The sequence below is a fragment of the Ovis canadensis genome, chromosome 20 (genome assembly GCF_042477335.2).
Source record: "Ovis canadensis isolate MfBH-ARS-UI-01 breed Bighorn chromosome 20, ARS-UI_OviCan_v2, whole genome shotgun sequence".
Taxonomy (NCBI): Eukaryota; Metazoa; Chordata; class Mammalia; order Artiodactyla; family Bovidae; genus Ovis; species Ovis canadensis.
In genome coordinates, this window is record NC_091264.1 from 26,318,170 (window position 1) to 26,334,275 (window position 16,106).

Consider the following 16,106-nt stretch of genomic DNA (forward strand, 5'->3'; position numbering starts at 1 on the left):
CCGGTTGATAAGGATTCCCTGTTTAGTTCTTGTGCTGACTACTTGTTAAGGCCCAAATATGTAAAGAATGTAAAACAGTCATGAAAGGATGGTCAGAATTTAAAACTGAGTTTTGTTTGGGGGAGTGAAATAAATAAGGGTTTTGGCGTCAGACAGACCCAAGATAACTCAGCTCTCCCTTGCAAATTTCTTAACCTCTCTGAGCTATAGTTCCCTCAAAATCGTGATAAACTCCTGCTGTAGTATGTTGTAAGGGTCAAGTGAGAGGACATAGGTAACTGTGACCAGCTCAGTGCCTTAGTAAGCAGTCAGTAAATGTTAGCGCTCTCCTGCTCATTTCTGCTAGCTACCATCTTGTTCAGAAGTGTCTAGAACCAGATATAGAGTTCAGCTTGAGTCTGTATGCCTGTTATTTCAGTCATATCCCAACAGAACTAAAAGCCGGTTCATTTTGGTGAGAAATGTCAAAGCACAGAGGACCCACCTTAGGTCAGAGAGCCTCTCATGTGTGAGCCAAAAACAGGTGAGAGTTGTGCGAGGGATACTGACCCTCTTAGCCCTCGGGGCAGCCAGCTGGGGCCTTGGTCTGCGGGAGAGCAGCCATCACCTTTCTTTTCGCGATGTGCTTTTGCAGTCATTTTCTATATGCTCTGAGACGAGGAAAGGAAAGGCAAATACTGCCTTTGACTACATTGCCCCCACCCCCAAACTCGCTATTAGACACCCAAGAAAAGTTCCAGGTTGGGATAAAAAGAAAGCAATAGATTTTCCCTCTGAAGTCACAAAAATTTGTCAGATTTGCTGCAGTAGCTGGAGTCTCTGCGCAGAAGGTGCCTTGGTATGTATGATAAACACGCAGCCCTTCCCCTGAGCGAACAGAGGGCGGCTGGGTTTCCACCCACTGGCTGGCGGCCTCGCCCTGGGCAACCTGGCAGCCGCGGCTGTGGAGGAGCCCCATGCCCAGCAGTCAGGTCTAAGTGTCTCTGGATCTGTGCTCGTCACACAGCCTGTCCTCTTTCTCTTTCAAACGACCCCTCAGGTGACTCATGCCTGAGGAACCCGCTCCACAAACAGCAGTCACTCCCTCTCCGACCCGTCATCCCGCTCGTTGCCCGCATCTCAGACCAGAACGCTTCTGGGGCGCCCCCGATGACCGTCCGGGAGAAAACCCGCCTGGAAAAGTTCCGTCAGCTTCTCTCCAGCCACAACACTGACCTGGGTGAGTACCGCAACCCCCCCGCCCCGCCCCGCCCCCGTGAGCCCTGGGCAAGCAGACCTCTCGGTGACTGGAATTCTCAGAGACCCGGAAGCTACTGCTCTTTATTCTTCCTTCTTTTACTTTTCCAGCATCTCCTGATCTGGTGCCCACTGAAGTGACACGCAGGTATCACAGTCAGACATACGTTAACTAGAAATCAGGGGCCAACTTAGGCGGGACTGGACTCCGTGGCCTGTAGAGCCTAGTGCACCATTGGCTTCGGTCTCCTCTACCTCCATGCGATTCCTCCTGAAATCCACACCTCCTGGTCTTCCTCCTCCCTCTAACTCTAACCTCTGAGCTGACTGGATCACTGCTGCAGAGCTATGACCTTGGCTGCTCAGGGCTGTTGTTTTGGGCTTTTCACCCATGCTTGTCGGTAGCTGGCGGTGGTGGTGGCAGTGGCGATGGCGGTCATCCTCCTGAAACGCTGGGGGGCACCAGGCAGCACTGGCTGAGGCTCGTTTCAGGGCACCCACGGGAAGGACTAAGTCCAACCACACCTTCATCTTTTTGCAGATGAACTGAGGAAGTGTAGCTGGCCGGGGGTTCCCAGGGAGGTTCGGCCTGTAACCTGGAGACTCCTGTCGGTGAGTTCTGCCCCCTGGGTAGAGAAGTGCAAGCCTCACACGGCCCTGCCTGCCTGCGGTGGCTGGTCTGGGGACGTCAGTCTTGCCCTGTAGACTTCTCTGGTCGGACCCGATATGGGACTGAAATCCTGTCTCTGCATAAAGAATCACACCCTCGAGAGTTTGTCCCTACTCTTGTAGAAGAGCGTAGGTTTGTGTGGATAGTCCCGATCTTGCCTTCTCAGCACCCAGAAGGAGTACAGTGAGGCTGGGTGAGCCAGCTCTCCTGTGGGCAGGTCCCACTTTCCTTGTGCTTCCCTCCTTTCTCAGTAGGAATGACTAAGGGGGTTGAAACCCACTTCCCAACTGTGAAGAGTTGATAAACGGGCCTCCCTCAGAAGCCTGCTCTCGTCCCACGCTCACTAAGTCACAGAGCCCTGTGCCAGCCACTGTGGTAGGAACACTTTGATCTCCTGAGCCCGTAAAATCCATTCATTCATAAGGATTTATTGAGGGCAAGCTGTTTACCAGGCACGATGCCAGGTGCTGTAAGGATGCACAGAGGTGGGCCCAGCACAACTTCGGCTCGCCAGGCGCTTGCTCGCTCTGTGGACGTGTCCCTTCCCTTCCTGCGAGAGGATGACAATTGCTTCTAATCGGCCCCCACCCCCGACTCTCATAGCCGTGGAGTCACTGCCCCTGCTCCTTCTAAGAAGTCCAGATGCTATTAGAAGTAGCTGCAGTGAGAATGGAAGGGGAACAAGAGATGTCAGAATTGAGAGTGGGCTCTAGACCAGGGGTGGCCCGGAGCTGGGGCCAGGAGCGAGGTGCTGCTGCCAGAAGGTCTATGTCTGGACGTTGCAGCTGCTGGGTCACAGATTCCATTCAGCCTCCTAAGCTGGTAATTCTCAACATTACTGCGGGAAAGAATTATGTAACTAGCGCAGGCTCACACGGCATGCCACTAAGATGCGCAGTGGAGGCGGCCACCTCTCCGTGACCCTGGGAAGGATTGCCTTGCACACACGCAGCCCCAGGAGTCCTGACTTGGGTCCAGTTCCCTCCCGCTGACCTACATTTGCTGCTCTACTGTGCCAAGCCTGGAGCTCTGCACTGCTCCCCAGCAGGATCTGCGCCCAGGGCTGCAGGAGTACATAACCCCGAGAAACCCGGCTGGGCTTCATCTGCCCACACGTGCGTCTCATTGAATGAGGACAGGGCAAACCCTGGGTGGCCAAAACCAAAAAGGGATTTACCCTTGTCTTCTTGGCAGCTTTCTTTCCCTTCCTTTGAAAGTTTCAAAGCCACTGTTGAGGCTAAAATAAAAGTTAAGAATTCATCCAGCCAGTGCCTGTCCCCATCTGACAAGCGGTCCTGTCTACAGGGTTATCTCCCGGCAAACACTGAGAGGAGGAAGCTGACCTTGCAGCGGAAGCGGGAGGAGTACTTTGGCTTCATTGAACAGTATTACGACTCTCGAAATGAGGAACATCACCAGGATACCTACAGGCAGGTACGCCATCACCTGCTGCCCTTTTGCCCACTAGTCGTAATCTTCAGCTGCGGCTCCTGGAAGTGCTCTTGGGGTACAGGTTTGCCAAGTCTTCAGGCTGTTGTGGTTAGGAATTAAATTTATTCCCAGAACTACCTCCTTTCTTTCTAATTCAGTAGCTCTGATTTTAGCCTTCTTTTCTTTTTGACTGTGCTACACGGCGTGTGAGATCTTAGTCCCCCAACCAGGGATCAAACCCACGCAGCGGAAGCATGGGGTCTTGACCGTTGGATTGCCACGGAAGTCCCTAGACATTTTCAATAGATAGATTTTGGGGGGTCCCTGGTCAGGAGCAGTGCATTTGGACTTTAACATGTATAGAAATCTCCCAGGATTTTGATAAAATTCCAACTCGGGATTATGGTAAAATGCAGATTCTTATTCAGGAGATCTGGGGTGAGCCCTTGGCTTCCAGTGAGCTCCCAGGCGATGCCAGCGCTGCTGGTCTACCAACGACCCTTGTGAATAGGGTGGTGGGACACAAGATGAAGAGTGGGTCCGCTCAGTGAGCCCACCCCTCTGGCCTGTGACAGCAGTGTGTCCTTCTGACAGCTGCAGTGCCTCTTTGGCTTGTGTGTCTGTCTGTTGGGGCGATAGCCATCAGCAGCCTTAGCCGGGAGAGCCCTGCCATCGCCCACAGTGGTCCACACCACGGTGGAAAGGTGGAGGGTGTGAAAAGGAGCCTGATGGTTGCAGAGGGGAAGATACTGGGAGCGCGCAGCTGTCTGCAACAGGCCCCAGGAGCAGAAGTAGCTTCAGGTGCTGCTGAGACAGTCCTTAGGGTTGTTGCTGTCGTTGAGTCCCTCAGTCGTGTCCCCGACTCTTTGCGACCTCATGGACTGTAGCCCAGCAGGCTCCTCTGTCCATGGGATTTTCCAGGCGAAGATACTGGAGTGAGTTGCCGTCTCCTTCTCCAGGAGATCTTCCCAACCCAGGAATTGAACTCGTGTCTCCTGCATTGGCAGGCAAGTTGTTTACCCGCTGAGCCACCAGGGAAGCCTGGTGGGTTATTAGACATCAGTAAATCCCAAGGCCAAAACCAGTCATCGTGACATCTTTGGTAACAGAAACCAGAACTCTCAGTGCCAGGCATTCAACGCCACCTCCTTCTGGTTCCCTCTCCTGGTACAGTTTTGCAGCTTTCCGAGCTCTTTTAGTTCTTACAGACTGTTGAGGATTAAGAATCTGAAAGAGGCGTACACATTTTGATCCTACCTGTTAAATTTCAGTACAGGCCCAGAGTAAAACAGATGGTAGACAATAGGGAAAAGCAGCTGGTTCTCCGAAGTTGTGAAGCCTGTTGCTGTTTGGTGTTAAGTGGTTTGTTTGGGGAGGTTTCATTACCGTTCAGTTAGCTGTTGCTGTCAAGGGAATGTATTCCACATGGACAGGTAGGTTTCTAAAGCCTTCTAAAGTTCTTTCCAAAGATAAAATTTGACTCTCATTCTTACTCCCTTTGATTCCCAGATCCTAAGAAAATGACTTCTCGAAAGAACAAACTGGCATTTGTGTTTTTGGATAATGGCTTCTCTTTTTCAGATTCACATTGACATTCCAAGGACGAATCCTCTCATTCCATTGTTCCAGCAGCCACTTGTACAGGAGGTGAGAGAAGTGCTTAACGCTGTCGGCCCTCCCCCTCACCCCCACACACCTCTGCAGCACTGTCCTTGTGGGTGAGTGCTTGGCCCCGCCTCCAACCTCAGGCAGGTTTATGGCTAATCATGATGGTACCTTGCGTTCGCAGATGGAGCTTTGGTTTTTCAGAGCACTTTCTTGTGGGTTCTCATTCTATCCTCATAACAAACCTGTGGGCTGAGTAGCGCTTTTAGGGGTTAAGGGACTTGCCCAGAGTCAGAGTCCACCTGGAGACTGAGTGAAGACTGGAAGCTGCTAGAATTCCTGGTCCTGTGTTTGCTGTACTTGATAAAGCTGGGAGTAGTGATTTGTGTGTGTGTGTGTGTGTGTGTGTGTGTGTGTGTGTGCGGGTGGTAACGATACATAACATAAAATTTACTGTTGTAACCATTTTTAAGCGTATAGTTCGGTGGCATTAAGTACATTCATATTGTTCAGTCATCACCATCATTCATCTCTACAACATTTTTTCATCTTCCCAAACTGAAGCTATGTACCCATGACGCAATAATTTTCCATTCCCCAGCAGCTGCCATTCTACTTCCTGTGTCTATGAGTTTGACTGTTCTAGGTACCTCAAATAAATGGGATCATACAGTAATTGTCCCTTTGTGACTGGCTTATTTCACTTAGCGTAATACCTTCGGGGCTCGTTCATGTTGTCAGAATTTCCTTGCTTTTAAAAACGAACTTGTATTCCGTTCTATGTGTGTAAGACACTGTTGATCTGCTGTTTGTCAGCGGAAACTTGCGTTGCTTTCACCTTTTGGGTGTTGTGAGTAGTGCTGCTGTGAATGTGGGTGTGTAAGTATCCGAGTCCTTATTTTAAGTTCTTTTCAGACGCATACCCAGAAGTCAAATTAGTAGTGATATGTTGAGACCTAACAGTTTAGTAGTTAGCAAAGCACATAAAAGGTTTCAGTGGGACTGTTATCTTTTGACCAAGCAAGAAGTATAAACTCCTCGAGATTAGGGATTTCCTTTACAACTTAATAGTAGCTAGGACTCTGGGTGGAAGTGCTCCTTGAATTATGTTTTCACTCATCCTCATAGTAAAGAATGTGATTTAAAATGCTCAAAATAATTTCTTTTTGACTTTAGATTATATTCACAATTCTGTTTAAATATAGATGTGTCTAATGACGGGATCCCTCGTAACTTACCAGTAGCGTAAAGAAGGTTTTGAGGGTCATGCCGTTGTTTTGCCTGTAAGAATCAGCTCAAAGGAAGGTAAAAACCCACTCAGGATATCTTTGTGTCTCCCTTTCAGTTTCCCTTGGCTCAGCCCTTCTTATTCCTCATTTTAACTTGAAGATGTTCAGATCTTTCACCTGTGCATGCTTCCTTTAAATTTGGAGATAGGGCAAAGTACTTCGTTTAAAAGGATTCTCCAGGCAGTGAAACCAGCAGACAGAGAAAGAAACTCAAACTGCGATCTTCCCAGTTTTCCTTGAATCAGCTTTCCACCTAGCAGAGTCATCATAAACAGAATAAATTGCCAACCAGGGAGCAGAGAATTAAGTAACACTGAATATTGAGAGACTTGGTTTACAAACCTGAAAGATACTTGAGAATTGAGAAGAGAGAGAATTACCCACACTAGTAGCAGAGGTGTCTCGGAGGTAGAGAGCCCTGTCCCAGCCTTTTTCTGTAGTGAAGATTCCGTGGTCTCCCCAGGTCACCAGGCGTGGTGCTCTCCCATTTCCATCTCTGGCATTTCCACTTGCATGGCGTGAGTATGTCTGCTTGTCCCATCCTTACTAGAGAGGAATTACTGCAGGTCTCCTGCTTCTGAATGGCTAGCTTCCCTGCCCTTACTCACCAGGGATGTGTGTATTTACGAGGAACTGATAGTTTGAAATAGAAGCGCTGATAAGTCCTTCAGAAGGGCTGGCCTGGAGGAGGCGTCCAGTCAGACACAGGCCACTGGAGGTGTGAGGAGACAGAGTGGGCAGGGAACTCCTGAGAGCTTCCTGAACATGGTGGGTCTAGCTTGAGCCCTAGTTTCAAGGGAGGGAGGAGGACGTTTAGCAGCAGGGGAAAGAATGTCAGAGGGGCCCCATGGAATGCCGGGCCTGACTCAAATGAGGATGCCACGCCCTTCCCCTCGGCCCCAGGGAGCAGGCAGGCCCTCTAGGGGAGGCAGAGAGGCCAGCTCCTCCCAGACAGGGCGCTGCTCACACTACCTGCTAGGACAGGGGTGTTGACGATGGGAGTGATTGTCGGCTGGCTCGGCCAGCTAGAAGGCAGACCCAGCACGGGATTTAGGCTGGGAAACATCCTTTGTTGTGTCTCTAGATTCTCCACGTTTCTCCTACACTAGCTAACCAACTCCAAAACTATACAACCATCTCTTTTTCACTTTTCTTGTTGGGAAGTTTCTGCTCCCTCACGCCTGACCTCCGGAGGCCTCTTCAGTCCGCCCGTAGAGCTGACTGATGGGGCTCCGCAGAGTACAGGTGCGGTGAAGGCCCCCACATCTCCTGTCCCCCTGCACCTGGTCACTGTCACCTGTCATCCCTCTGGTGTGGTCCAGAGACAGGAGACAGTCCAGTCAGAGCCAGTCTGAGGGATATGTTGGGCCCAGGAGCTGTGGTCAGCAGGCTGAAGCCAGGACGAGTACCAGCAGGCGGAGAGGAGACAGGAAGCCCTGAGGGTCTAGTGCAAGCGGAGAGGAGAGTCAGAGAAAGGAACTGTCGGTGGGGACTCTGTAAAGGGACCCTAAGGGTCTTTTCCTTCTCTCCAGACTAAGCCTCTGGCCTCTTGTGGCTAATCTACTTAACCCCAGAGGCTTTCCCAGCTGTAGGATTTGGTTCATTTGACTTCCTATCCCCAGCAAACGTCCGAGTTGCATCCTGATGTGTGAAACGACTTCCTGAATGTATTGTCTGTCACTGGTTCCTCGTCAGGCTGAGTAAATCCAGATCTAGATCTCGTTCCATCTCAGCAGGGAGACAGAAGAGGGTGGTAGAGAAGAGATTTCCTCTCTGTGTACTGTAATGAGCAAAAGAGATTTGGAAAATGTTTCAGAACTTAGATATTCCAATATCTTGCTCCTGGAAATAGAGAAATAGCATTTATAAATGAGCACAGTGGCCTGAATTAATGACATCCATAGCAACCCTTTCCCTAAGCCACCCATGTCACTCTCCTTTCTGTTTCCCAGATTTATATCACGATGACTAGATACTAGAAAGAGAAGTAAAGGGCAAGAAGTACCTGTTGTTGTTGTGTTGTTGTTTTTCATTTGCTAAGTCATGTCCGACTCTTTAGCAACCCCATGGACTGTAGCCTTGCAGGCTCCTCTGTCCATGGGATTTCCCAGGCAAGAATACTGCAGTGGGTTGCTATTCCCTTCTCCAGGGATCGAACCTGCATATCCTGCATTGGCGTTTGGATTCTTTACCAATCCTTGTTTAAAAGCAATTTGTATCTTAGAAACTTTCTGTATTTACAGACTTCCTTTGTCCCACAGTAATTTTTAAATTTTTCCTACAAATTCTGCGGCAGTGCTGAGTTAAACTGTGAGGGAGGTAAGCGGAGGGAGGGAGAGAGAGAGTATCCCTATGATTTAACGTCATGACATCTTTCTTTCTCATTTTCCTAGATCTTCGAAAGAATTCTATTTATTTGGGCCATCCGACACCCTGCCAGTGGGTATGTCCAGGGAATTAATGACCTGGTCACTCCGTTCTTTGTCGTCTTCCTCTCAGAATATGTGGGTAAGAAGCATGAGTACCAAGTTGAACAAGCTATTGCTCTTTTTTTATCTGTGGTCTATTTGTTTTTCCCAAGAGTGCAGCCAGTGGGCACATCTTGCTAAAAAAAGAGGTAGTGGCTTTAGAATACACAGTTGAACCTGTTTTAACAGCAACAGCAGCCTGGAATTTATCTCTTGAGATGGTTACAGATCTCATCTAAAAGACCTGCTTTGCCACAAGAATGGCCAAGTTGACATATTTCTGTTCCACCATAAACAGATGGTTTGATGCTTTATCTGAGGTTCTTTTAGGATTATTTTGAACTTGGCTGTAACACAGGCCTTCATCTGTGAATGCTGGAATTTCAGATTATACATCAGGCCTCCAGGCTTTAGTTCTCATGCCATATGTTAGAGCAGGGTATGGGCCTGCAGAGGAGGCAGGGTGGTGCCAGGTTCCAGGTTCATGTGGGCGGTGATGAAATGGGCCAAGGAGAGCTCCAGGACCTCGGTTTCTCCCACTTCCTTCTTCGCCCCTTACCTCACTGTGTCCTTGTCACTTTTTTTTTTTTTAAGGAAAATAGTTCTTTTTAAAAGCTCATTCATTTATGGCTGCACTGGGTCTGCGTTGCTGCTTGTGAGCTTTCTCTAGTTGCAGCAAGTGGGGGCTATTGTCCAGTTGCAATGCATAGGCTTCTCATTTCAGAAGCTTGTATTGTTGCAGAGCACGGGCTCTTGAGCACGAGGGGCTTCGGTAGTTGTGGCGTCAGCATGCGGCTCATGGGCTCTAGAGCGCAGGCTCAGTAGTTGTGGTACATGGGCTGAGTTGCCCCATGGCAGGTGGAATCTTCCTGGACCGGGAATCAAATGTATGTCCCCTGCAGTGGCAGGTAGATTCTTAACTGCTGGACCATCAAGGAAGTCCCCAGCAGTTAGGTTTTCTTACAGTGCCAGCCACACTACTCCAGCCAGGCCTGAATCAGGCAGTCTCAAAAGGCATTGAGGATTCTCCACTTCTATCGGTTCCCTTAATCTCTTGTTGTTTTGCAGAGAGTTTTCACTTTTGTCTCAGGTTTAAAGGATTTGTTAACAAAAGAAGCCACGTGTTATATTCAAATAAACAATATCAGTATTTATTAGGTTTCCCTGGTAGCTCAGCTGGTAAAGCATCCCCCTGCAATGCAAGAGACCCCAATTTGATTCCTGGGTCGGGAAGATCCCCTGGAGAAGGGTTAGGCTACCTACACCAGTATTCTTGGACTTCCCTGGTGGTTCAGCTGGTAAAGAATCCACCTGCAATGAGGGAGGCCTGGGTTCAATCCCTGGGTTGGGAAGATACCCTGGAGAAGGGAACGGTTACCCACTCTAGTATTCTGGCCTGGAGAATTCCATGAACTGTATAGTCCATGGGGTCGCAAAGAGTCAGACACGACTGAGTGCTTTTCACTTTCAATATTTATTAGAGAATTATGTCACTTACTTTTAATATTCTAACATTAAAAGAGAAATAGAAACAGCAGAGGATACATCATCAAATTGGGTTTTGACCAACATCCATAAACTCAAACAGCCCTGGAAGTCCTGTGTCACAGCACATCTGGAGTCCCAGTTGGGCAAAGGTCCAGGCAGCGTATCCCCTCCACGGTGAGACTTCAAGAATTGCAATTCGGGGTTCCGCTTATAATCCCAGGATGGAAACTGATGTCATCATCTATCTGTGAGCAAATTGCAGCTCTTATTTTATTTTAATGCTGTTTGTTTTGTTATGTAAAACTTGGAATGTCATTAAGCCTGGGGCTTGGTTGGCCAGGCCCCTTCCAGGGGCTCAACAGTCTCAAAATTCAGCCCCTATCTTATCTGTGGTGCTGCCAGGCTTGCACTCACAGCAAGCAGTCAGGGCAAGATATATGCAAGGTCAGAGGCCTGCTCTGCTTTGTCTCTGAAGCCAAACAAGACCGTTTAATTTCCCTAACACTTGTGCTTTGAGATTCACAGGAAAACCCCTCTGTCATATGGCCTGGTGTTTTTGTTCTCTTAGTCGGTCAAAGAGAAGTTCATGTGGGAATCAGAACGTGGGAAAGGATTTTAGGAAACTATCCGTCTCCTCTGCCCCTTTTCTTGCCTCATTAGTGGCAGGGCTGGGACTAGAACCCTTCTCTTCAGGCCCTGGGGGTGGTAGGTAATAAGATGATGCCATCGCAGGGGGTAGGTCAGTCATGAGAAGGGGGCTGGCGTGGAGCCCCTTGGAGTTGGGGGCACGAGAGATGTCTCTCTTGATCCTTCCCTTGCAGGTTTTCCGGTGGGACCAAAGGGATGGTGTTTTGGTCTTTCATGAGGCAGCTTTTTTTTTTTTTAATGACTCGAAAAGGAAGGCAACCAAATAATGTCATTCCTCGTTCCCCTTAAGTGACAGCAACCAGGGCAGAACTGGGAGTAAGGGTGGAAAGTCACACTCTTGTCCGCGCTGTCAAGTGACCCTAAGCAAAAGCATATAAATAAAGCTCTCGCTGGAGAACGTTTATTTCCCCCTCTTATCAATTGACCAGTTTTTGCAAGTGCCTTCATTCTGTGTGTTTAACTTAGTGATAAAGAGCAGTGCAGCTGATGCTTTGGGATTTGATTCTTGCAGGAGTTCTTCTCTGAAATGGTATTAAAGGATGCGCCTTGTTGTTGTTTAGTTGCTAAGTCGTGTCCGGACTCCTTTGTGACCCCATGGATTGTAGCTCACCAGGCTCTTCTGTCCATGGGATTTTCTACTGGAGTGGGTTGCCATTTCTTTCTCCAGGGGATCTCCCCGACCCAGAGATTGAACCCAGGTCTCCTGCATTGGCGGATGGAGTTTTCACCACTGAACCACCAGGGGAGCCCAAGGATGAGCCCAGGAAGATATTGTTAATCCATTCATTAATCTACATTTGAGGTCTAGATGCTGGCGTGCAGCACTGCCAGCTGTGCCAGGTTAGGAAATCCTCAGCAGCTGCGGTTCTAGTTGGCTGTTAACGATCTTGTGAGCTGTCATTTGCCTTTTGTCCCCGATTTTCCTCCACCTTCTATAGGCACCCATCCCATTACTACCCTAACGCCGTCAGCCCCACCGTGCGCTGTGCCTTTCTCTGATCGATAGGACTGCATTCTGATCTGGGTGTTTGGTTTGTCAGCCCCACCTGCTGACCGTTGCTCGCCCGCAGCATTTACACAGCAAAGTGTGGGCTTCTCTGCCCCTCCTCAGCAAGGAGGCCTTCCTGAGTAAGGCTGCAGTCAGCCTCACCTCTGCAGCAGCCTTCAGATGGGTCTTTGGTACCTCCTCCCAGAGCTAGGAAAGCATTTCCTAGCTAGGCCCATTCATGTTTTATGAAAGTTTTAATTATGTTACATTTCTAAACATATGTAAAAGTAGAAAAAAATAATACCATAAATCCTCATACACTTGCCACCCAACTTCACACCTCTGTCAATTCTTCACTCGCTCATCTTTGTGAGTAAGCAGACCTCAGCGTCTAGCAATGTATAATTTCATCCATAAATATTTCCATATGTGTCACTTGAAGATCATGATTAAAGAAACTCACAGCCATAATGTAATTATTATATCTAAGAAGTTATAATAGTTCCTTAATATAGTCTGATATACAGCAGTATTCAAATTTTCTTGATTCCCATAAATATATTTAACATTTTGTTTGAATCAAGGTTCAGATCAGGTCCATACACTCTATTGGTTTGTTGATATGTCTCGTAAGTCTCAATCTGTCAATTCCCATCCATCTTTCTTATTTTGCCAGTTTTCAAACTGGGACTTTGCCATGCCAACCAGTAATATTACCATAATTTTTAAAACACTTGACCATTTGCCAAGTACTTTGACCTGATTTCCTTTCATAGCCCCCAGTATCTCTTTAAAGTAGATATATGAACCCATTTTACAAGTGAGAAACCGAAGACTCAGAGATTAAATGAGCTTCCCGAACTCAAACCTCCATCTTTTGACCTGCATGCTTGTGCTCTCTGGGCTTCCCTTGAGGCTCAGCGGTAAAGAATCTGCCTGCAATGCTGGAGACGTGGGTTCCATGCCTGGGTTGGGAAGATCCCCTGGAGAAGGGAAAGGCTAGCCACTCTAGTACTCTGGCCTGGAGAATTCCATGGACTCTATAGTCCGTGGGGTTGCAGAGTCAGACACGACCGAGCGACTTTCACTTTTCGCTTGTGTTCTTTATATGACTTGGCGGTATCGCAGTTTAGATGCATCTTCTCCATTCTCTGCTGCACAGCATGTGGCACATTTCTTGTTACTCCTTGCCTCAAACAAAAAAAACAAAATAAGCAAAAAATTACAGTAGAAGTACTTGCTTGTTTATAAAACAAGATCAAAACAAAAAAGAAGTGTTATTACCTCACCCCTACCCTCCACCACAAGAGATAACACCCTTTGTATATTTTTCCAACCCTTTTCCTGTGTGAGAACAGACCTGCCTATGTTATTTTTGTTTTGCCCAGAAAAATAGAATCAGACTATCCATACTTTTCTCAATCTTTCTTGCTTTCCCTCACAAGCATCTGGCCAGCTTTCCAGGTTCAGACATACAGGTCCATGTCGTCATTTTCAGCAATTCCATCTGTTTTCATTTAGCTTTACTATAATGTAGTGAACAGTTCTTTTATAGTAGGGCATTTAAATGGTCTATAATTTTTAGCCATTATAGATAACATTTTAATGACTATCCTTATGCATATTTTCTTATACCTTTGTCTTGAAATACATGATTTTCTGAAAGAGCGTCCATAGAAGTGAAACTGCTAGTCCTAAAAGCATGCCAAATAGACACCACTTACACTGCAGAGAGCTTTATGGCAGTTTGTGCTCCAGCCACTAATGCTTAGGTGCACTTTTCTTCACATCCTTGTTAGCAAGTCTAATTGTGTTTCGCCAGTCTGGCAGACAAACCGCGGTTTGTGTTTCAGTTTTATTGCCGCTTACTCGTCAGCGAGGTGGTTTATCTTTTCTTTTGTGTATTAGCATTTGTTTCTTTTGTCATCTGCTTGTTCAGGTATTTACACTTTTTTTTTTCCTTCTGTTGTACTGTTGGTCTTGTTTTTTAAGAGCTTTATGTGGATTTGATAATACTCATTTTTCATCTGTTATGTGTTGCTAGCATTCAACCTTTTTTGACACACCCACTCCGTGGAAATTCTTTATGGTTCAACCTAGTATTTTTTCTCTCCCAGATCATCAGTTATCTTTTCAACTTTTATTATCTCTCCTTATATAGCTCTTCCTAATTTTTATGTAGTCAAATCTGACCATTCAACAGGTGTTTATTGAGCTCCTACTCTATGCCAGAGGATAGAGTAAATAAGGTAACAGGTGTGGGCCCTGCCCCCTTGTGGAGCATCCCGTCTAGTGGGGAGTTGAGGGGTTCACAAAGGAGTAAGTCATTGCCAAGCATGACAGAAAGGAAACACCTCCTCCTCCTCCTCTGTGGTTTCTAGATTTGGTATGTTGCTTAGGAAGTTTTACCTCTCCAGAGACTCAAGAGATTCAGGTTCAATCCAAGTCGGGAAGATCCCCTGGAGTAGGAAATTGCAACCCACTCCAATATTCTTGCCTGAAAAATTCCATGGACAGTTGACGCGCTGCAGTCTATGGGGTCACAAAGAGAGACACGACTGAGCGTGTGTGCGTGCGTGCACACACACACACACACACACATACTATGCATGTACCACACAACTTGGATCTTTGAGCTTTAGAGGGTGTTTTATTATTATTTCAGGGCTGGTCTCTTTCATCATCGTTTTTAAAAAATTGTCTTGACTCTTCTTCCTGATGAACTTGCCAAGTTCAGGAAATAGGGAACCTACCTACTTCAGGAAGTAAGAATTTTTATTGGAGGTGCAGTAATTTTACAAATTAGTTTACAAATTAGTTTTGTGGGTTTTTTTTTGATAGCAGCTTACTGAGATGTCATTCATATATCATATAATTCACGCATTTAACATGTACAACTCAATAATTTTTAGTATATTTATAGTATAATTTTTAGTATATTTATAGAGTTGTATAACCATCACCACAGTCAATTTTAGAATATTTTCCTCAACCCCCAAAGAAACTCTGTACCCTATATCCATCAGTACCAAGGCCCCTGACCCCTTCTTCTCCTGCTGCTGCTGCTAAGTCACTTCAGTCGTGTCTGACTCTGTGTGACCCCATAGACGGCAGCCCATCAGGCTCCCCCGTCCCTGGGATTCTCCAGGCAAGAACACTGGAGTGGGTTGCCATTTCCTTCTCCAACGGATGAAAGTGAAAAGTGAAAGGGAAGTCGCTCGGTCGTGTCCGCCTCCTAGCAACCCCACGGACTGCAGCCCACCAGGCTCCTCCATCCATGGGATTTTCCAGGCAAGAGCACTGGAGTGGGTTGCCATTGCCTTCTCCGCCCTCTTCTCCTACCTGCTCTTAACTTTCTGTCTCTATGGATTTGCCTTTTCTGGACATTTCATAAAAACGGAATCCTATGATATGTGATCTTTTATGTCTAGTTTCTCTCATTTAGCTTGCTCTTGAGATTCATCCAGGTTGTAGCCATGTCAGTGCTTCACTCCTTTTTTATGGTCAAATAAGTATCCCATTGTATGAACATACCACGTTTTATTTATCGGTTCATCAGTTGCTGGATATAAATTAAGCTTCAAAGAAACAAGGCATACAGACTTCTCTCCAGCCTCAAGGCCTTTCCTGAACACAGACTCAACATTGTTTGTGGCCTCCAAGAACAGTCCTCTTGTCTGAGTAATAATGCTGCTTTTCTCCCTTTCTCTAATAGTGCCGTATCCTAGGAAGGCAGCTGCTGTGAGAGGAGTTTTGTTAGGACTGTCCCTACTACGGGAGGCCTCCGGGATCCTTCACCCAGGGAACAGGCCAGGCAGGTGTCCCCAGGCAGCCTCGCCCACCGCCTCATCTCCCTGAGCCATAGCGTGGAGGATGCGCCCTAGTACAGCTGTGGGACCCACAGGACCTTGTTTGGCCTCTCTCCCATCTCCTCCACTATCTGTTTTCTATTACTTAAAAAAAAACATTTTTTAAAAATATGTATTTATTTATTTTTTGCTGCATCGGGCTCTAGAGCACACAGGCTCCATAATTGAGGCACGGGCTTAGTTGCCTGTGACACGTGAAATCTTAGTTCCCTGACCAGGGATCACCCTCATCCCCTGTGCTGAAAGGCAGATTTTTAACCACTGGGCCACAGGGGAAGGCCCTATTCTCTATCACTTTTATAAAGTAGCACCTGAGCTTGCTTCATGCCTCGTGTCCTGTTTGTTGTAAAATCGCGGAAAATGGGGAGATCCTGTGACTCCCCACTGTTGAGAGAATTTTTCTGTATCTAACAT

The 16,106-nt window shown here is 47.2% G+C and overlaps 1 protein-coding gene across 2 annotated transcripts in view; it reads left to right on the forward strand.

The window, feature by feature from the left end:
* The window catches only part of TBC1D22B (TBC1 domain family member 22B), a 67,698-nt gene that overhangs the window by 23,627 nt on the left and 27,965 nt on the right, over positions 1-16,106 (forward strand). For both annotated transcript variants that reach the window (XM_069564241.1, XM_069564242.1), the window contains exons 4-8: positions 1,040-1,219; positions 1,778-1,848; positions 3,212-3,340; positions 4,919-4,984; positions 8,625-8,739. In XM_069564241.1, the coding sequence (XP_069420342.1) occupies positions 1,040-1,219; positions 1,778-1,848; positions 3,212-3,340; positions 4,919-4,984; positions 8,625-8,739 (561 nt within the window). The remainder of the gene's footprint in view (positions 1-1,039; positions 1,220-1,777; positions 1,849-3,211; positions 3,341-4,918; positions 4,985-8,624; positions 8,740-16,106) is intronic.